Source organism: Bos javanicus, chromosome 14 (assembly GCF_032452875.1).
Source record: "Bos javanicus breed banteng chromosome 14, ARS-OSU_banteng_1.0, whole genome shotgun sequence".
In the NCBI taxonomy this organism is placed as follows: Eukaryota; Metazoa; Chordata; class Mammalia; order Artiodactyla; family Bovidae; genus Bos; species Bos javanicus.
In genome coordinates, this window is record NC_083881.1 from 43999380 (window position 1) to 44022353 (window position 22974).

Genomic DNA, 22974 nt, shown 5'->3' on the forward strand with positions numbered 1-22974 from the left:
TCTTGTCCAACTCTTTGCGACCCCTTGGGCTATAGCCGGTCAGGCTGTCCATGGAATTCTCCAGCAAGAATACTGGAGGCGTTGCCATTTTCTACTCCAGGGAATCTTCCTGACCCAGGGATGGAACCTGCATTGGCAGGCCTATTCTTTACCACTGAGCCAGGTGGGAAGTCCTTCACTGAATTGTTAAAATTCGCTACTTTTAAGAGTACTTATAGCCTTCTTAGCTTCTACATGTCCATTTAGAGACATGTCCATTGGGACATCTTCATTACACTGAATTACATGAGCAAATACAAGAAATAACAGCAGTGAGCACTACTCTTTCAAGTTTTTTTTTTTTTTAATATTCATGTTGATTTACTTTATTTTTTTATTTTTTAACCATTTATTATTTATTATTATTTTAAATATGTACTTTCAAGTGGTCTCTTGCTTCTCAAATGTCTAGCGTTCTGGTCAAGGGAATCCTGGGGAGGTCCTCCTTGATCTAGGTTAAAAACTAAAATTCATATCATACCGAGGTTAATGCAACATGCATTTAAAGAGACCCAATAATCAGCATTACCTATTCTGCAAGAGAACTAACCATGAACTGTTACCCCGGAAAAATGAAAAATGTTTATTAATAGTTAATGGATGGGGGGAACCATGGGAACAAAAGAATGGGCGTTTCGTCCATCTCAGGGGAATTTTATGGAAGATTGTATCTCTGGTTTCTCTCTTCCTCGTGGTTCTATTTTTTGGCTAATTCTGTAGAGAGGAGGCATGTGGGGTTTCAAGCACTCATACCTTAGGCTGACCGTCCCTCTTGGGGGGGAGGACAGGACGGTGTGTGTGTGCGGTCTCTGCTCTCCTGTGCCCACTGGGTGGCTGTGGGTTGGTGACACCTGTAAACACATGGTAAACAAAGTTGACGGGGCAGGCTCTCCTCACCATGCATTTCCTTAGCCTCTGCCACGTGGGCAGTGGTATCTGACCATTAGACACAGAGAGGCAGTGCTTCGTTCACAGAGACCACAGGTTAAAATGGATGGGGTGATGCTCCTGGTGGAATTTAAATGCATCCGCCAACAGAAAAGACCCGGCAACAATGAATACTTCAGAAATCTTCATGACTTCACATCTCTGCATTCCAAATTGCTCATTTTCACTTGAATAATATTTTAAACCTTAAAGGATATTCTTCTTCCAAGCCTCAATCATCTCTCTTTTAAAGAAGAAAAGAGGTTAAGAAAGTTTTCTATAATTATACAGCTACTCAGTGGCAACACACAGTGCGGACTTTGACCTTCTGTTTATTCAATTAGGTTATTCACAGTCAATAAATACATGGCTTCTTGCATTAGACGGCCACATGGCAGATTCTGGGTCCGAACAGGAACAGAGGCAAGCAGCAAAGAGCCTGAGCAAAGCAAGAACGAATGTCAACCTTGTAGAACTTCTGAGCACCCACTTTGTGCCAGGGTCCCTGACAACAGCTCTACTTTCACAGCTACCCCATGTGATAAGTATTCATCGTTCCCATTTGACAGATGAGGAAACCAAGCACAGGGGGGTTAAATAACTTGCCCAGGGTTGTGGAACCTGTAATGGCCAGAGTCGAGCTCTCCCATGTGTTTAACCTCCTCATGCTCTTGTCTCTCAGCTGCAATGATGAGAGAGTTCCCTTTGCTCTCCATTCCTCTTGCATTTCTCACTTATTCTCTTTGCATCACCTGCTCACGTAACATTAAATATCTCCCAGCAAATGGGATTCTCAGAAGCTCCAAAAAAACTAACAAAACATAAATGATGTGTCACGTAAATATACAAGATTGTCATACACAAAAGAGCAAACATTTAATAAACTTAAAAACATAATCACTGAGAAGCCAGCATGACCACAAGAATACCAGTACTGACCAACAGTCATGGGAACATCCCTAAGCACACTTAGAGAACTGACTTTCTCTAGCATAGGGATCTGGACTTTTTTTTTTTCCATTTAAAAAATGAATGTAAAAGAATGGACATATAAGTGCTATTTTCCCAGTTATAAATTAAAAAAAATTAAACACGTAAGAAAAAAAACTAATATTTTAAACCATTGTTGCTATAAGTCTGATTTATTCTGTACCATTGGTCTTCACTTTTCTTTTTAAAAATACTTTATTTTATTGTAGTAAGAATACCTAACATGAGGTCTACACTCTTAACAATTTTTTATGTGCACAATACAACACTGTTGACTCTAGATACAATGTACAGTGGATCTCTAAAGCTTATTCATCTTGCTTAATGGAAACTTCACGTCCATTGATTAGTAACTCTCGTTTATCCCCTCCCCCTACCCCTGTGGGCTTCCCTGGTGGCTCAAACCATAAAGTATCTGCCGGCAATGCTGGAGATGCAGTTTTGATCCCTGGAGAAGGGAATGGTAACCCACTCCAGTGTTCTTCCCTGAAAGTGAAAGTTGCTCAGTCGTGTCTGACTCTTTTGCGACCCCATGAACTATACAGTCCATGCAATTCTCTAGGCCAGAATACCTACTCCAGTGGGTAGCCTATCCCTTCTCCAGGGGATCTTCCTGACCCTGAAATCAAACCAGGGTCTCCTGCACTGCAGGCAGATTCTTTACCAACTGAGCTATCAGGGAGGCCCCATTCTTCTTGCCCGGAGAATCCCATGGACACAGGAGTCTGGTAGGCTATAGTCCATGGGGTGACAAAGAGTTGGACACAACTGAGCAACTAATGCTTTTTCACTTTCCTAATCCCTAGCAACTACCATTCTACTTTTTGATTTTATGAATCTGACTATTTTAGATATACTGTAAATGAAATCACATAATATCATACAGTATTTGCCTTTTGGTGACTGATTCATTTCACTTAGCATAATGTCCCTGGGGTTTATCCACATCAGCATGTGTTTTAGAATTTTCTTCTCTCTCAAGTCTTGAATATTATTTTACTGTATGGAATACACTAGGTTGCTTTTTAAGCATTCAGATTTCTAAGTACCAGTCCAGATGTACTGAGAAAATGTCTTGGGATGGGTTTCAGGAATTTACATTTAAAGTCTTTCCCCAAATTCTCATGAAAGTGAAAGTCACTCAGTCGTGTCTGACTCTTTGCAACCCCATGGACCTGTAGCCTGCCAGATTCCTCTGTCCATGGGATTTTCCAGGCAAGAATACTGGAGTGCATTGCCATGCCCTCCTCCAGGGGATCTTCCTGTCCCAGGGATCGAACCCTGGTCTCCTGCATTGCAGGCAAATTTTTACCATTGGAGCCACCATGGAAGCCAAATTTTCATGCTTATTTACTTTTGAGAACTACTAATTAACACCATGAGAAATACTCTGCTTGTTGAGATCATTAAAAACTCCAAATTTATCTGATACGGTGCAAATAATTACTGGAGGAATACATGAATATGTTAAATAGGGAAGAGCAAAGATGAAAGGGCATTTCAGAGTTCAAAGTCTACAGCAATGGTGTCTTCAGGGAATGACTAGTGGCCAGTATATCTGGTTCTGTCTTGTCCTTGAAATACTAGAATATCATTTTCCTTTTCTTCTTCGTATCAGAATGAGAATTAATTTTCCATTAAAGAATTAATTAACTGACTCTTTACTTTTTGCTAAAGCTGAGGGGATTGAGGGCCAACAGAGGTGAGTAACATACATACTTTTTTTCATAAAATGAAAGCTTTGGAGTTCAGTGTATGCATTTGATGTGGATGGGCATGTTTTTCCAGAAGCAGAATCCCCACACATCCCCCAACCCGTTGGGATTAGGATGCATGCCTGTGTGCTCAGTCGCTTCAGTTGTGTCAGGCTCTTAGCGACCCTATGGACTGTAGCCTCTAGGCTCCTCTGTCCATGGGATTCTCCAGGCAAGAATCGAACTCCAGGTGGGATCTAACTCCCACCTGTTATGTCTCCTGCACTGAAGGTGGGTTCTTTACCACTAGCGGATCAGGATGTATATTAGCAAACCAGAGGGAGTGAAGGCTTCAGAGTTTATCCCCACTGTAGATAATCTTACTCCACTCCACTGCAGTCCACGGGGTTGCTAAGAGTCAGACACGACTGACCGACTTCTTTCACTTTTCACTTTCATGCATTGGAGAAGGAAATGGCAACCCACTCCAGTGTTCTTGCCTGGAGAATCCCAGGGATTGGGGAGCCTGGTGGGCTACCATCTATGGGGTCGCACAGAGTCGGACACGACTGAAGCGACTTAGCAGCAGCAGTACAGCAGTAGATAATCTAGAATGTGCTGATATGAATTAAGTGCTCAGGACAATGAAACAAAATTTTTTTTTAAATTATTGTAGAACTTGTAGAATCCCAAGAATACCTCCTTATTCAGTCAGAGAACTGGAAATGTTTAGGTGACATGCCAGGGACACTATTTCCATCAGCTGGGGATAATGTGGAAGGTTCTAAATTTTGCAAAATGGCCATACCCTTTTGGTGTGGGCTGGTGTGAGATGGTAAAATGCTCTTCATTCACATATATTTATTAGGTTCTCACCATGCCCAGGTGGCTCTAGTGGTAAAGAACCTGTCTGCCAGTGCTGGAGACATAGGAGACTCGGGTTCGATCCCCAGGTTGGGAAGGTCCCCCAGAGGAGGGCACGACAACTCACTCCAGTATGCTTGCCTGGAGAATCCCATGAACAGAGGAGTCTGGCAGGCTACTGTCCATGGGTTGCAAAGATTGAAGCGACTGAGCACGCACGCATGCATGCCCTAGGCACTGTTGTAGATTGTGGGAATACAGCGCTGAACAAGATAAAATCTCTGCCCCCATAGAGTATACCTTCTAATGGGGAGAGAGACAATAAGCACAAAAGAAGTAAGGGCATTTTAGTGATAAGTGCATGAAGAAACTAGAACAGGCTACCAGACCAAGGGTGATGGAAAGCGTATTTGTTTAGGGTGGCGAGGGAAGGCCTCTTGCACTGGCTACCTTTGACCTACAGGGCAGTCTGGGGAAAGGGGAAGGTGAGGGCCAAGACCTCACAGGTGCAGAGGCCAGTGGGGCTGGAAGTGCAGCTGGGGGAGGCAGCAGGTAGGAGGATGGGAGGTGGTGGAGTCAGGTCAGCCCTTGAAGCTGTGATGAGGAATTTCAGTGCCTTTCTAAGTACAAGGGAAGCCAGTGGAGCATTTTAGTAAAGTGAGACATCTGATTAATGCTTTAGAAAGATCACTCTGGCTCCTTGGAGAATGAATTGGAGATAGCCCTGGACAGGGCTAAAGACTACTTAAGAGGCTTTTGTACTAATTTAGGAGGAAAATGCACTGGTGATTTAGATGGCGGTGTGACCGTGGTGGGGAGAAGTGGTTGGATTCATATCCTGTAGAGGCAGAGTCTGGGCCCTGATGACAGATGGGCTACAGGACAGGAAATATGAAGACAAATCTTTAGATGAGTCAGGGATGAATTAAGAGGAGTCAAGGATACATCCTAGGTTCTGGCCTGAGAGGATGAAGGGATATGGGTGCCATTTACTGAAATTAAAAAACTGGTGACCTGCTGGGCTTCCGAGAGGATGAGGACCAGATTTGGATGTACTCCAGGAAGAGCCCTTCTCTATGGTTTTTATTTCTGCTAATGGCTTTTTTAACTCTGGAGTTGAGGGCGTACCTGTTTTGTGTTTAGTCCTGTCCGATGGCAGCCCCTCCCGTTTCACAACAGACCTGGGGTTTCTACAGCCTTCAGTGTAGCAGAAGCCAGGACTCACTTCACATACCAGCGTGTGGCTCAGTTCTATGGGAGGATGAATACAACCTAACTCATGAGCTTTCCTGGAGACCTTTAACATCAAGACGATCATGTTTTGGTGTCTTATGTTAACTGGGGCTGAGGGTGGGAAAATCAAAGGGAGAGACTGGCAGAGGGAGTCTGCCAGCATTTATTCAGTGCTTGCAAATGTGAAAGATGGGCCACTGGGTTATTTATAATCTTGTTTAATCTTCAGCAAAAAGCCTGAAAAATAAGCACTATCTGCATTTTGTAGGTAAAATAATTTAGGCTTGGAGCAGGGAATTGGCTTACATGGATCTCAGAGTTAAAAGCAGCAGCAGTAATTTTCTAAGAACTTGTTAAGCTAAGTACCTTCCCCCATGTTATCTACATAATGACCCTGGATAAGCAATGCTATCACTTCCACTTTATAGACAAGGAGATGGAGAGGGTAAGGAAGTGGCTAAGGCCACGCAGTTAGTAAACAGTGGAGCACTGGCTGTCTGACACTCGGGGATCTTGGTATTTGGCTCTGAATGGTGCTAATGCCCTGTTTTCTGGTGTCTTCCAACCTGCCTCATCAATGATGACAATAATGTGTGCCCTGGAAAACATGATTTCAGCTCTCTTTCCCAATGGCTTCCATATTCTGTATTTATTTGTTTAATATCTTAACTTTTAAAGTTCTATTTGGGGACTTGTTTTATAAAAGTTGGAGAGAGTACTATGTGGTATTACTTCTAAATTAACAAAATGGGCTACATGCCTATAATCTGTCTCCTGATTAGGTGTGATTTCAGGAGAGTTTCAGTTCAGTTCGGTTCAGTCGCTCAGTTGTGTCCGACTCTTTGCTACCCCATGAATCGCAGCACGCCAGGCCTCCCTGTCCATCACCATCTCCCAGAGTTCACCCAGACTCATGTGCATGGAGTCCGTGATGGCATCCAGCCATCTCATACTCTGTCGTCCCCTTCTCCTCCTGCCTCCAATCCCTCCCAGCATCAGGGTCTTTTCCAATGAGTCAACTCTTTGCATGAGGTGGCCAAAGTATTGGAGTTTCAGCTTCAGCATCAGTCCTTCCAATAAAGAACTCTAAATTACAGTCTGCAAAAATTATGGCTGATTTCTCCCATATGTTGATTATATCTGTGTTATATGAGTCAGTCCCAATAAGGAGAATCCACTTTCTCTGCCCTGTGTTTAATAGCAATGAGATACATCACAGATAACAACACTAGTAAGTTCTCAACGTCAACCAGTGCCAAGCACTGTGCTTGAAAATGCAGCAATACGAGGCAGTGGTTGTACAGCTAAGTTGAAGGCATTGCTTAAGAGAGGTTCTGTGACTGACTGGCTAGATGTCACAGCTTGTAAATGCCAGAGTTAGTATTTGCCTCAAATCAGTTCAGTAATGGGCTTCCCCAGTGGCTCAGTGATAAAGAATTTGCCTGTAATGCAGGAGATGCTGGCAGGAGATGTTGGTATGAACCCTGGGTCAGAAAGATCCTCTGGAGAAAGGAGATGGCAACTCTCTCCAGTATTCTTGCCTGGAAAATCCCAATCCATGGGGTTGCAAAAGAGTTGGACATGACTGGGCAACTAAACAAAAACAAAAGCAGTAATGCAGATATGTCCTTCTGTAAATATGTTGGACGGAGAAGGCAATGGCACCCTACTCCAGTACTTTTGCCTGGAAAATCCCATGGACGGAGGAGCCTTGTAGGCTCCAGTCCATGGGGTCGCTAAGAGTTGGGCACGACTGAGCTACTTCCCTTTCACTTTCATGCATTGGAGCCGAAAATGGCAACCCATTCCAGTATTCTTGCCTGGAGAATCCCAGGGATGGGGGAGCCTAGTGGGCTGCCGTCTATGGGGTCGCACAGAGTCGGACACGACTGAAGCAACTTAGCAGTAGCAGTAGCAAATACATTGGAGAAATTTCTTTTCTTGTGATTTTATATCTCTCAAATGGAAAAAAGCCTCCTGTCTTGGTTTTAATTTCTTCTAACAAACAATTTTGAATCCTCCATCCAAGTGTTTGGGGAAAAAACAAAAACAAAAACCAGCTAAAGAGCTAATAAGCACTATTTCAGGTCTGGAGATGATTTCTCTGACCTGAAGCCTCTTGGCATGGCCCTTGGATAGCGGATTGATTAGCTTCTACTTACTTACATGGGGCCTATTATGGACCAGATTTTGTGCAGTCCAACCTTCACATATTGAAGCCCTAATTCTCACTGTGGCTGTATTTGGAGATGGAGCCTTTAAGGGAGTAATTAAAGGTATGTGCTGCCTGTGTGCTAAGCTGCTTCAGTCGTGTCCAACTCTTTGTGACCGTATGAACTGTAGCCAACCAGGCTCCTCTGTCCAAGGGATTTTCCAGGCAAGATGCTGACTGGGTTGCCATGCCCTCCTCCAGGGGATCTTCCTGACGGGATGGAACCTGCATCTCTTAGGTCTCCTACATTGGCAGGCGAGTTCTTTACCACTAATGCCACCAAATGAATTCAAAAGGGTGGGACCCAACGGCTCTCTCTCCATCTCCCCGCCTCCAAAAGAAAAGGCCATGTGGGGACATATTGAGAAGGTGGCCTCTGACAAGTCAGCAGGAGGGGTCAGCTAGCACATTGGTCTGAGATTTCTGGCTTCCAGAACTGGGAGAAAATAAATGTGGGTTGTTTAAACCACCCAGTCTGCTATTACGGCAGACTAACACAGGGGCCGAGAGCTCTCAGTTTTCTGCCCTGAGAAGACAGGGAAAGAAAGGGAAATAATTAGAAGAAAAGAGGAGTCACTGGGGAAAAACAGGTCAAGAAAGCTGTAATTAACCATGGTCTTCTCCCTACCCTATGCCCATAGCCTTGGGCTAGAAAAGACTGAACCTATAGTTATGTTTGTGAATATGCAGATCGACTTTCTCAGCTATACACCTCTGGGAAGAAGTCTTACCCAGGGAACTTATTAAAGCCCCCAATTCAGGAAGTCCAGAGTAGGCAAATGAATAAATAAAATTCTGCAAACCTTGGGATTTCACAGAAGGAGATTATTTCTACTTTCTAGGAAGCATATGAAAGCATCTCCTCTTCAATACTAGGTCTCAAAGACAGGGGAAAAAAGGAAATCTTAAATGGGGTTGACAACCTCAGGGTACTTGCTTTTGAGTAAAATAAGAAATGCGTTCATTGAAGAGGATTGGCTACCCACTCCAGTATTCTTGCCTGGAGAATTCCATGGACAGAGGGCTACAGTCCATGGGGGTCACAAAGAGTCGGACACGACTGAGTAACTAACACTTTCAATAAAATAGCAACTGCTCTGTTCATCAGTTTGGATAAAGTGGAAGCCACCCCTAATACTAGTGCCTTATCATTTGAAACTTTTAGAGCTTTTGTCTGAAAACCCTATTACACAAATGTAGGAGGTGGGGATTCACGTGTTCTCAGTCAGCCTGGCTCCCCATCTTCTAAGGGTGGGACTAGCAGCTGTGGAGAATTCAGGGACGGTTGCTGGCACCCAGTCAGTGGACATGGACAGTCCTATGCTAGGAGGTGTGGAGTTGTGAGATCCAGCCCCCAGTGTAAGTGGGCAGACAGCAAGCAGCTACTTTTTTACTCTTTTAAAAAAAGACATGCTTGAGAGTAGGACAACATGAAGAACACTTTGAGTAGTAAACCTTGTCATCCTTCTAGAATAAAACAAAAGCCTTGGTAAAGGGCAGCTTTCCCTACTCCCTTACCTTTATTTTTAAATAGTAATGGCAAGCTTGACTGCTAAAGCCATCTAAAATCAGATAGATTGGGAATTCTCTGGTGAAAGAATAAATTAGTAGCTCACATAGGATTTTAGTGGGAATCTACTTAACGCAGTTATTCTACATACTTTCCGTCAAAGCTCTAGTCCAGGATGTCGCTGGTAACCAATCGAGAGTGAAGTGAGGAACTCTGAAAAATCTAGGACCTTGAGAGGAGGGCCGAGATATCCATAGTATCCATAGAGAGAAAAGTCTTAAACTTTGCTTGTTGAGAAATCAACAAGAGGAGGGAGCCTCACTGGTGTCCTGCTGTGTCAGCCGCTTAGGAGATTCAGGGGACTTAAAACTAGTGAAAACCACTCACAGTGATGTCACTTTATTTCAAAAGGAAATGATTTAATTAATAGAACAAAGGGGAAAATATTCCATTTGGGCTGATAAAAGAGGTAACTTGAAAGGAAATCTGAACTGCGATGTTCTGTCTACATGCTGTACTTATTTTTTCACCAGATGAGCAATGTGGGGTATGTTTCTGAAAATTCAGCTCTAATCAAAGACAGGACTGAACAGAATTCAGAAGAGTAGGTCTCTGTAATTCTATGTTTGGAGCTGCCTCTCTGAGTTAGAAGGGTAGTCTCAAATGTCATATTGAGAGCCACTCTGGTCTTTTTATGTCTATCCAAAAAAAAAAAAAAAAAGTTGCCAAAAAGGCTGACACCCACCTTGGGGGAATTATTGCTCTTGCCAGAAGCAAAACTAATACCTCCACATCTAATCTCTTCTTTTTAAATGTTTGTAACAAGGTCATCCATCGTATTCTTGTTCTTTGAGAACAACCAGCAGTTCCCACTCTTCATGAAGCCGGCACCTTTCATAATTACTCCAGATCCACCATACTGCTTAAAAGTCCAATTCTAGGGGTATTTTCTGGAAGCCACAAGATTTTCAAATTGCTGCCAGCAGGATGCTTTTTTATTGTTGGCCATTCCTCTAAGGAATTTAATAACTATTCTTTGACAGAGCACAGCATAAATGATTGAGCCACTTTCATTTTTATCAGCTCCACAGGAGGCCTTAGCATTTGCTGGAAACCTCTGGGAGTTGCCAGCGGTTGCAATAAGAAGCTTTTGTGAGGTCCTTGGGGAGGGGGTGGAGAGGAGAAAATAAGGTTAATATCTATTATCATAAGCCACTTTCTGAACCTTATCAGGAGTTGTAAACCCCTGAGCATGAGCAGTGTGGAGGGCTATGGATATTCTGTGATAAGCTGTAAAAGACTCAATATCTTCTAAATGAATAGTTAAGAATCAAATAAATTCATGGTGAGTTTTCAGACAGTAATTATTTAATATGTCAAATCAATTCTAAAATAATCCTTAAATCCGACGGCATATTTCAATACTCATTTATTTGCAAATTACCCATCAGCATGGATTATTTAGGCTTTAGAAGAAAAAAGTTGATTTCAATTTCTACTATCTGAACTTTCAGAATGACATAACCCACAAACAATAATTTCAAAGTCAAATTGTATATAGTTGAAAGAAAAAGTGAAAGTGTTAGTCGCTCAGTTGTGTCCGACTCTTTGTGACCCCATGGACTGTAGTTCACCAGGCTCCTCTGTCCATGGAATTCTCCAGGCAAGAATACTGGAATGAGTAGCCATTCTCTTCTCCAGGGGATCTTTCTGACCAAGAGATAGAACCCAGGCAGATTGCAGGCAGATTCTTTACCATCTGAGCCACCAGAGAGCTCATAATGATACACGCCATTTACCTGTAGAGTCTCTTCCTTTTATCTTTGGGGTCTGAGTTCAACTATTAATTTTATAAAGCCTTTAGGAAACATACAAATACATCACCCATACAAAAAAATCTTGATATATTTCCAACAAGATGTTTATCAACAGATGAAACTGTCTTTTACTTTCTAAAATTCCCGTCAAAACACCTTTTCACAGAGAAGTTGGGCTAGTCTGGACCACGAGATAGCTTGGTGAGCTTACAAATATCACTTTAAAAAAAATTATTCTGGCATTCTAATTTTTGTCTTTTATTTTGCATGTTTCTACAATTTGTTCTCTAAATGTATGCTTGGCTTTGACCAGATTTCTGGCTTTTTGCTTTTCTACTTACTGGAATGCCTGTGAAGGTAACTGGAGGAGACTGCCAAGAAATGCTGAAGCTGCTGCCGTTGGGGGTGAACTTGGCTGCTCCTGGAATGGTCACGGGGGGTGTGGCCTATCAAATAGAAAACAGAGAAAGTTGTTTTGAAAGAATATTTCTCCTTGGAGTCTTAAGCTGTCATTACCAAAATAAGGCTTCAGAAATAATCTCAGCTTTATTAATGACAAAATTATAATAGGAGGAGATTAAGCATGGTTAAAGAAAGTAGCTAAACTTTTTATACATCTAAAGCAATCTAAGGTATAGGAGGAGAAGGTTTTTGGCTGCTGATTTCTGAATAGAAATTTGATTATACATACACGTACCTATCTTAGGACATCTGTGAGATACAATTCCTTGTTATCAAGTTGGGAGAGATGGTAGGTTGACAATTACATTTTGGGAAGGTAATTTGGCAATACATGTCAAAATTCTTAGTGTTCTGTACACTAGCTATTCCACTTCTAGAATTTATTCTAAAGAAATGGACACAAGGATGTTCATTGCATAACTATGTATTATATTTTTTAAAAAAAAACTGGAAACACATAGGGAAAATGATGCTGAAGAACACTCGTTGGCATGGGAAAATGTTCATGAGATATCAAGTGGAGACAACAAAGCACAGCGAAAACAGTACTGTAATAGACTCCATTTTTAAAATGCACACGTAGAACAGTCCTGAAGGACCATATGAACCAAGGGGCTTCCTTGTTGTTGGGACTTGGGATGGATTTTCTTTCTTTGCTCACGTTTTTAATATCTTTATGTTGAACACTTATAACTATAAACAGAAAAATCCCAATGCTGTGAATCTATAGTTTGGGAAGGAACTTCTAGATCCCTTAGTGTATGTTCCAACTCTCATTAAATACATAAGAAAAATAATTTAAGTTGGTTCAAGCCCATGATTTTGGACCTAAATGCAATATTGACAAACAAGAACTAAGGGATGAATTATCCTTTTTGAATAGAAGAGTCAGGAATGAAAGTTGCTGCATCAACTAATTTAATAATTAGCGCTATTCCATTGCTCTTGAGTTGAAGTCTACTTAATAAATGGCTGAATGACTTCTCTTCAGGGTTAGTTTTACTACTTTTATAGATATAGTTGCTAGTGGCAGTGGTTTTGTAACTGGCACCGTTGGAAAATATTTTGGCAATACATAGCTGTTCATGCTGTATCCTAAGACTCAGTAATTACTCTTCTGGAAATTCAATGGGGAGAAAAAACAACTACTGGCACAGAAGTGTCCTCACTAGCCTTATTGATGATAATTAAAAAGTAGATACCTAACATAAGAGAAAGAAACAACTTGATGTTTTGATTTAATTGAATTCAGTCATATATTCAGTTCTACGGAGAGTGTTTATAAACAGGAGTGGAAGAACACAAATTACAAATATGTACAGGAGAGTTTTCTTTTAAAAAGTTACATAAAGTAGTTGAAAATTATGGGAAAACTGTTTTTTTTTTTTTTTCTTTATTTGAGCGTATTGAAATTTTATTAATCGACACTTAAAAGAGTTCAGAATTGCTGGGGGAGGAAGGAGTTTTAGCTGTGTCCTGTATTTGCAGGATTTGTCTCTAAGGCCTTAACAGACTTTAGAGTGAGGCAGAATCACCTGGAGAGTTTGTTAAACACAGACTGCTCGGCCTCACCCCTCGCTTCTGTCTGCAGGTCTGGGAATGTGAATTTCTAACAAATTCCCAGGTGACGCTGACACTGTTGATCTGCTGAACACTGACAACCATGGCTCCAGCCTAACTAACTCCAGAGAGTTAGTTAACAATTCAGAGAGTCGGGGCACAAAGTCCTGGATCTGCAGTACAGGATGAGGCTGTCATTGTGCCAATGCTTTTCAAAGTTCATCTTTTAATTTATATAATTTTTTTTATCTAACAAGTACTCACATCATGTGCCAGGCACCCTCCTGAGAGTGTTACAATATTAAGGATTTTAATCCTCATAACAACTTCTCAGGGATCAGATCTTCAGTCAGTTTTGGGAAGTTCAAGAACACCCTAGGGTCCAATCTGCTTGAGATTCTGTCTTTAAAAGGAGAAAAAAGGCAAACTCTGCTACTGGGCTCTCCTGGATGCTGTTCTTCCACTGAGCTATCCTTTACTCACCCTGGAATAGGAAATGGCAACTCACTCCAGTATTCTTGCCTGGGGAATCCCATGGATAGAAGAGCCTGATGAGCTACAGTCCATGGCGTTACAAAGAGTCAGACACAACAGTAACAATCCTTAACTCACAGGTCAGAATGCTACTGCTTTTGGTTAGGAGTAAAGTGATTGCTCTCATGATCCCTGGCCAGTCACCTGGTAAGCGTGGTCAGTATGCACGAGGTAGAGGGTGGTGGGAGCAGAGCGGCTCAAGGGTGTCATCAGTTTTGTCTCGGTTTTGGCACAAGGAGTTTCTGTTCGGCTGGAATCTGGGATGGGAAAAGTAGGAGGCGAAGCCAGGGATTGGGAGGGCGAAACTGGGGCCAGGCTGCTCAGACCGTCTGCCACGGAGTCTGTGTTGAGCTTGATCTCAGTGTAGTAAAAGTCTTCTTCTCCATCACTGTAGTCAGACTCCCCAACACGCCTAATGCAAAAGAGAGCAAAGCAATCCTACTCACCCACACTGCTTTCTTGCCTTGAGATCTTGTACATGCTGTTCCTTCTGTCTGGAATGCTTTTCCTCTGTCCTGTCTGCTTGGCAAACTTCTACTTATCCTGCAACTGTCCACTTCCGGGGGAAGCCTTCCTTGATATCTTAAAGCAATTGACTCAACTAATCAACCAATCAATCAATTATTCAAAAAAAATTTATTGAGAGTCTACTATGTCCAGGCACTTTTTTAGGAACCCAATATTAGAGTGAACAAAACAGATTCTGCCCTGATGGAACGTACAGTCTAGTGGAAGAGGCAGACAAGAAACTTGTAACAGAATGCATCAAAAATAAATAATAATATCCCTAGGAACAAACCTGCCTAAGGAGGTAAAAGACCTGCATTTGGAAAACTATCTGACACTGATGAAAGAAATTGAAGACAACACAAACAGATGGAAAAATACACCACGTTATTGGATAGGAAGAATTAATATTGTTAAAATGACCACACTCTCCAAGGCAATCTACAGAGTCAATGCAATTCCTATTAAAATACCAATGACATTTTTCATTGAACTAGAACAAATAATTTAAAAAGTTGTCTGAAAACACATAAGACTCCAAATAGCTAAAACAATCTTGAGAAAGAACAGAGCTGGAAGAATCATGCTCCCTGACTTCTGACTATACTGTAAAATTACAGTAAACAAAACAGTAGGGTACTGGCATAAAGGGGATTCCCAGGTGGCTCAGTGGGTAAAGAATCCACCTGCAATGAAGGAGATACAGCAGCCACAGGTTTGATTCCTGTGTCAGGAAGATCCCCTGGATGAGGGCATGGCAATCCACTCCAGCATTTTAGATTGGAGAATCCCATGGACAGAGGAGCATGGCAGGTTACAGTCTGTAGGGTCTCAAAGAGTTAGACACGACTGAAGTGACTGAGCATGCATGCACTGGCATAAGAACATATTTATAGATTGATGGAACAGAATAGAGAGCCCAGAAATAGACTTACACACTTATGGCCCATTAATCTATGACAAAGGAGGCTAGAATATACAATGGAAAAACAGTAGTCTCTTCCACACATGTTGCTGGGAAAACTGGACAGCCACATGTAAATGAATGAAATTAGAACATTCTTTAACACCATATACAAAAATAAACTCAAAATGGATTATTAAAGACCTAAACGTAAGACATTACACCACAAAACTGCTAAAAGAAAACATAGGCACAGCACTCTTTGACATCTATTGTAGCAATATTTTTTTTTTTTCAAGTCTGTCTCCTAAAGCAAAGGAAATAGAAGCAAAAATAAGGAAATGGGACCTAATTAAACTTAAAAACTTTTGCACAGCAAAGGAAACTATCAACAAAGTGAAAAGACAAACTAATAATTGGGAGTAAATATTTTCAGAGGACATGACCGATAAGGGGTTAATATTCAAAATATATAAATAGCTCATTAACTCAACATTAAAAAAACAAACAATTCTATTTAAAAAATGAGCAGAAGAACTAAATAGACTTTTTCCCAAAGAGGACATGCAGGTGGCCAAAAAAGATGAAAAGATGCTAATTATTAGGGAAATGGAAATCAAACCAATAATACCAACAATGAAATGTTACCTTACACCTGTCAGAATGGCTATCATCAAAAAGAACACAACAAATGTTGGTGAGAAGGTGGAGAAAAGGCAGCTCTCATACACTGTTGGTGGGAAGGTAAACTGGTGCAGTCACTGTGGAAAATAGTATGGAGGTTTCTTAAAAATCTAAAAATAGAACTATCATATGACCTAGCAATTCCACTCCTGGGTATATATCTGAAAAAAAAAATCAGAAACATCAATTCTAAAAGATACATGCACCCTGATGTTCATAGCAGCATTATTTATAATTGCCAAGATATGGAAGCAACCTAAATGTCCCTCAACATACAATTAGATAAAGAAGACACTACATACACACACACTCACACACACACTGGTGGCTCAGATGGTAAAGAATTCGCCAGCAATGCAGAAGACCCGAATTTGATCCCTGGGTTGGGAAGATCTCTTGTCGAAGGAAATAGAAACCCACTCCAGTATTCTTGCCTGGAAAGTTCCATGGACAGAGAAGCCTGACGGGCTATAGTCCATGGTGTTGTAAGCAGTCTGACACTATTGAGCTACTCTCTCACACACACACACACACACTCATACTACTCATGCATAAAGAATGAAATTTTGCCATTGTAACAACATGAATGGACTTAGAGGGTATTATGCCAAGTGAGATAAGTCAGACAGAGAAAGACAAATACTATGATATTACTTGTATGTGGAATCTAAAAAATACAAAAAACTAGTGAATATGACAAAAAAGAAACAGATATAGAGAACAAACCAGTAGTTAAGGAGGGGGAGGGGAAGTATAGGGGTAGAGGATTAAGAGGTATAAACTATTATGGATAAAATAAACTACAAGGATGTATGTATGTATGTGAAAGTTGCTCAGTTGTGTCCAACTCTTTGTGACCTCATGGACTATAGCCTGCCAGGCTCCTCTGTCCATGGTATTCTCCAGTCAAGAATACTCAAGTGGGTAGCCATTCCCTTCTCTAGCAGATCTTCTCAACCCGGGGATCAAACCCAGGTCTCCCCATTGCAGGTGAATTCTTTACTGTTGGAACCACCAGGGAAGCCCAAGAATACTGGAGTGGGTAGCCTATCCCTTCTCCAGCAGATTTTCTCAACTCAGGGATTGAACCCAGGTCTCCCCATTGCAGGCAAATTCTTTACTGTTGGAACCACCAGGGAAGCCCAAGAACACTGGAGTGGGTAGCCTATCCCTTCTCCAGCGGATCTTCCCAACCCAGGAATTGAACTGCAGTCTCCTGCATTGCAGGCGGATTCTTTACCAGCTAAGCTACAAGACTGTATTACTGTAAAACACAGGGCATATAGCCAATATTTTACAGTAAATATAAATGAACTATAATCATAAAAATTGTGAATTACCATACAGTACGTGTGCAACTTATATAATATTATTCATTAACCATAAGTCAATTTTAAAAAAGTAAACCCATAAAGAAACAGATATTTAGGTCTCCCACACTGTAGGCAGACGCTTTACCATCTGAGCCACCAGGGAAGTCCATTTAATACATTGCTGCTGCTAAGTCGCTTCAGTCGTGTCCGACTCTGTGCGACCCCATAGATGGCAGCCTACCAGGCTCCCCTGTTCCTGGGATTCTCCAGGCAAGAACACTGGAGTGTGTTGCCATTTCCTCCTCCAATGCATGGAAGTGAAAAGTGAAAGTGAAGTTGCTCAGTCGTGTCCGACTCTTAGCAACCCATGGACTGTAGTCCTCCAGGCTCCTCCGGCCATGAGATTTTCCAGGCAAGAGTACTGGAGTGGGGTGCCATTGCCTTCTCCATTTAATACATTAGGTAGTGATAAATCCCAGAAAGAAAAGTTAGGCAGCATTAAGACCATCCTTAATCAGGGCAAGCGATGGGGGACATTATTTTAAATAGAGTATTCATAGGAAGACTCTGAGGAGATGACAGTTGAGCAGAGGTCTCAATGAGGTGAGGGAAAAACCCTTGTGGGAACTATGGGAGAAGAATGCACAGAACCCTGGGGTTGGCTGGCTTGTTGCTTTCTGAGAAGGATGGAGAGGTAGGTGGCTGGTGCTCAGGGCACCAGGCAAAGAGTGATGGGAGAAGAATGGGAAGGAAGGCAGAGACACAATGGCACAGGGCTTTGTAGCCCTGGGGAAAATTTGGTATTTTGTTCCAAATATGATGGAAGCCTCTGGGGATTTTGAAGTATCTAAGTGACTTGTTATTTTTATTTTTTAAAATTGATGTATAGTAAGTACAGTTAATTTACAATGTTGTGTTAGTTTCAGGTGTACAGCAAAGTGCCATATGTGTGTGTGTGCATGCGTGTGTGTGTATTCTTTTTCAGGTTTGTTTCCGTTATAGGTTGCTGCTGCTGCTAAGTTGCTGCTAAGTCGCTTCAGTCGTGTCCGACTCTGTGCGACCCCATAGACGGCAGCCCACCAGGCTCCCCCGTCCCTGGGATTCTCCAGGCAAGAACACTGGAGTGGGTTGCCATTTCCTTCTCCAATGCATGAAAGTGAAAAGTGTAAGTGAAGTCGTTCAGCCATGTCCGACTCTCAGAGACCCCATGGACTGCAGCCTACCAGGCTCCTCCACCCATGGGATTTTCCAGGCAAGAGTACTGGAGTGGGGTGCCACTGCCTTCTCCACCATTATAGGTTACCACAGGATATTGAGGATAGTTCCCTGCACTATACAGTAAGTCCTTGTGGTTTATCTGCTTTATACATAGTAGTGTGTATTTGTTCATCCCAAGCTCCTAATTTCTCTCTCCCCACTCCACCCCTTCCTCTTCTATGCCCTTTGAGAACCATAAATTTGTTCTCTAATGCCACCTAATGCCATTTGCAACATGACTGGACCTAGATATTATCACATTAAGTGAAGTAAGATAGAGAAAGACAAAGATCATATTCTATCACTTTTATATGGAATCTAAAAATAATGATACCAATGAACTTATCTACAAAACAGAAACCGACTCACAGACATAAAGTACTTTTAAAAGGCTCACCCTGGCCACTGTCTGGAGAAAGAACAGAGGATGGGAGGGCAAGAGGAACAGGAGCCAGTGAGCAGGCTGTGGAGCGGTTGACAGTGGCCGGGCGAGGGGTAGGGGAGCAAGTGACCTGAGCTCTCAAACTGGGGACTTCTTTTGAGGGACAGGCATCAGGATTTAGCTTCAAACAGTTAAATCCTCTGAGCTCCCTTTGAAGAAGTGGAAGTGAAAGACGCTCAGCGTGTCCGATTCTTTGCGATCCCCTGGAATTCTCCAGGCGGTCTCGCTGGAGTGGGTAGCCTTTCCCTTCTCCAGGGGATCTCCCCAACCCAGGGATCAAACCCAGGTCTCCCACATTGCAGGCAGATTCTTTACCACCTGAGCCACCAGGGAAGCCCGGGAATGCTGGAGTGGGTTGCCATTCCCTTCTCCAAGGGACCTTTCCCACCCAGGGATCGAACCCAGGTCTCCTGCATTGTAGGCAGATTCTTTACCAACTGAGCCACCACGGAATTACTTTGAAGTGTGTTCATTTCAATTCACTTTATTTATTTAATGATTTGGTGCATTTCTGTAATTGTTTTAAACCTCTGTCGCCTCCCTAAGACAGATTCTTCAGGGCTGTGTCTTGTTCATTTTTGTTTAATAGATACCACATGTTTCAGTGCATCTGGCACACAGTAGGTGCCTGTTAAATGCTGAATGAATGAAAGAAAGAAGCCGATGCTATAGCACAGTGATTACCAACATGAATTCTGGAGTTACATTGCCGGGGTTCGAATCCTGACACCTCCCAGCTGCCTGTGTAATTTTAGCAGCCTGTGCCCTTATATAAAGCAGCATAGCACAGCTGGCCTTCCGTGTCCACCGGGAGCCTACTAAACACAGTACTTAGAGGTGTAGAGCACTCACGTGTCAGTTCAGTTCAGTCGCTCAGTCGTGTCCAACTCTTTTCGACCCCATGAATCACAGCACGCCAGGCCTCCCTGTCCATCACCAACTCCCAGAGTTCACCCAGACTCACGTCCATCGAGTCAGTGATGCCATCCAGCCATCTCATCCTCTGTCGTCCCCTTCTCCTCCTGCCCCCAATCCCTCCCAGCATCACAGTCTTGTCCAATGAGTCAACTCTTCGCATGAGGTGGCCAAAGTACTCGAGTTTCAGCTTTAGCATCATTCCTTCCAAAGAAATCCCAGGGCTGATCTCCTTCAGAATGGACTGGTTGGATCTCCTTGCAGTCCAAGGGACTCTCAAGGGTCTTCTCCAACACCACAGTTCAAAAGCATCAATAAGCACTAAATGTTTATTAAATAAAAACAAGGCTGATGCTAGAAAGACTCAATGTTTGCTATCATCAGGAAAAGTATCTTCTGATGCTTCCTCAGGTTCTTCTGAGACACAGAAAATTGTGTTTTTCCACAGTAAGTTTTGTGGAAAAGAAAATAACTGTCAAGGGTGTGTGTGTGTGTGGGCTCAGTCGTGTCCAACTCTTTGCAATCCCATGAACTGTAGCCTACCAGGCTCCTTTGTCCATGGGATTTTCCAGGCAGGAATACGGGAGTGGGTTGCCACGCCCTCCTCCAGGGGATCTTCCCGACCCAGGGATCGAAGCGGCATCTCTTACATCTCCTGCATTGGTAGGCAGATTGTTTACCACTGGACCTCCTGGGAAGCCTGTCAAATAACTACTATTTGTTGGATTTGAGGATTTCTAGGGAAATGATGCACATTCTTGCAGCTGGTTTTATGGGATGGGATCTGTAAATGTTGCTTTCCTGGGGCATCTCCAAGTTTCATGACCATATCTGGCAGGAGCAGGGCACTGACTCAGAATAAACTTTTTTCCACTGACAATCCCTGCACAGAACCTAAAATACAAATCTCCCTTTCTCCTGGGCCTTGCTGTTCAGCCAGATCAGCGGCTTCTCCCAGCCTGGCTCTGTTTCCCCTGAGCTCTCTGCCTGAGGCATCTAGGGAGGTGTCTGCTCCGTATCAGGTCAGGCAGGGCTTGGCTCTCCTACAAGCAAAGCATCAAAGACCCCAGAGAGTGGGCCGAAGAATGTGCATCTGTTCTATTTCTGTCCCCACTTCCTCTCCAGGAAAGGGCGAGCCGAGTCGCTACCGGCTGCCGAGTGCTACTAATAGACACGCAGGCCTGGGGAACATCGTGTGTCCTACACGGGGATAAATCAGGATCAGCCCCTGGTGTGTAAGAACGGAGTGAGAATTACGAGAAAAACGGAGCACTTCTTATGCTGGTGTGGTGTGCACTGCAGCTATATCAGATGCAAGATAGGTATTTGAGGGCTTGGGTTAAGCTACCTTCTTCACAAGCCAATCAACACTCATTAAAAACTGCCCCATCCTCCTATAGGCTCCCAGGCACATTCCTGGGTAGTGGCTGGCAGAGATGGGGATTCTAACTCATCAAGGCCATGTGAAGCACGCAGAGGAAAAAGGGAATCCCAGGGGAGCAAATACAGCGCCTGCTGTACTTGAATTTCACCCACCAGGAGAGCACCCTGGAAGCTCAAAAGAAACTCATGTGATGCCACTCACAGTCTATAAACACATAGATAGGGTATGTGTTTCTGTGTGGTGTTGAATATGATTTGACTTTTGGGGGAGATGGACTTTAAAACAAAGACCCACAGCTCCTGAATCTAGCTTCAGAAAGCTCTTTCTAAACGTTCAAATAACTGAGTTATTTACACTGTGAGCTGTCCTGAAGGTGAGAGTTGAGCGAAGACGCTGTGGGGTGTCCTTCCCTGAAGGAGTGGGTTCTGTGTGGGGTTTCCTGGAGGGTGGAGTGGACCCTCTGGCTAGTGGAGCGGAAGCCCTGCTTTGCTGGGCCATGACCGTGGTGCTTGGTGATTTTTCACATGCCATGCCCTGGAAAGGTCTGGCTATGTCCCCAGTATCCCCAGCCTATGGGTGAGGGAGCTGGATTCCTGCTTCTCTCCAGCCATGGCAGGAGCCCACCCACAGGAATCAGCAAAATCACCTTGGAACCCGTTCTTGTTTTCTTTTTCTATCACTTTTTATGGATGATGCCTTGCCTAAATTTATCCTTGGCTGGGCCAAGTGCCTATAGTGCTTATTTCTCAGCAGTCACAGCAAGGAGATCCAACAAGTCAATCCCGAAGGAAATCAACCCTGAATATTCATTGGAAGGACTGACACTGAAGTTGAGGCTACAATTCTTTGGCCACCTGATGCGAAGAGCTGATTCATTGAAGACGACCCTGATGCTGCAAAATATCAAAGGCAAGAGGAGAAGGGGGTGACAGAGGATGAGATGGTTGGGTGGCATCACCAACTCAATGGACATGAGTTTGAGTCAACTCAGGAAGAAGGAAAGCCTGGTATTCTGCAGTCCATGGGGCTGCAAAGAGACACGACTTAGCAACCGAACACCAACAACATCTTTTTGAAAGGACCCCTCAGTGTCCAAGCACTTGGGGGCTCAGTCATGTGTCTGGCTTTGCCTTGTGCACAGTTTATCACTTACAGCTTTTCGAGATCCCTTCTTAGTTCCACATCCCTGGACAAGAAAGACCCACAGACTAAAGAACAAGAGGCTGTACCATCACAGCCCTTCTGGAGTGGCCCCTAATCCCTGCTGCGCAAAACTTCGTTTTATCTTTCCTTAGAAAGGTTTTGTATAACACAGGGAAATGTGTCTGTTGTACAAATAAAGGACTTATTTGGGCAACAGAAAAGGATAGAGCAGGTCATCAGGCTTCATAAGAATAGCAACACTGATGGTCACTGTGGTTCTTAAACCCTTTTCAGGCTATGTCTGCCTTTGAGGCACAAAGTCATTAACACACTCCACTGGGGAAAAAAATTGCACATATAATTTTACAAACATTTTCAGGGGGTCTAAGGACTCCTTACCCTACCCTACCCTGGTGCTCCATCTTTTACAAATCACTCTCACATACGTTTTATTTTTGACCATCACACATGACCCTGCAGGGCGGATATTCTGAGTTTCTTTTTCATAGGGAACTGAGGCTTCGAGCAGCAGCTTGCTTAATATCACTTGGTGAGTGTATTAGGGAGGCTTCACAGCTCTAAG

General features: G+C 43.0%; 1 protein-coding gene across 2 annotated transcripts in view; it reads right to left on the reverse strand.

Annotated features, from left to right (window-relative positions):
- The window catches only part of ZNF704 (zinc finger protein 704), a 262185-nt gene that overhangs the window by 12848 nt on the left and 226363 nt on the right, over positions 1-22974 (reverse strand). For both annotated transcript variants that reach the window (XR_009740869.1, XM_061439067.1), the window contains exons 6-8: positions 13987-14254; positions 11628-11732; positions 793-890 (exon numbers count right to left, since the gene is read on the reverse strand). Coding sequence is in view for 1 of the 2 variants with exons in the window: in XM_061439067.1 (XP_061295051.1) it covers positions 793-890; positions 11628-11732; positions 13987-14254 (471 nt within the window). In the remaining variant the exon portion in view is untranslated. The remainder of the gene's footprint in view (positions 1-792; positions 891-11627; positions 11733-13986; positions 14255-22974) is intronic.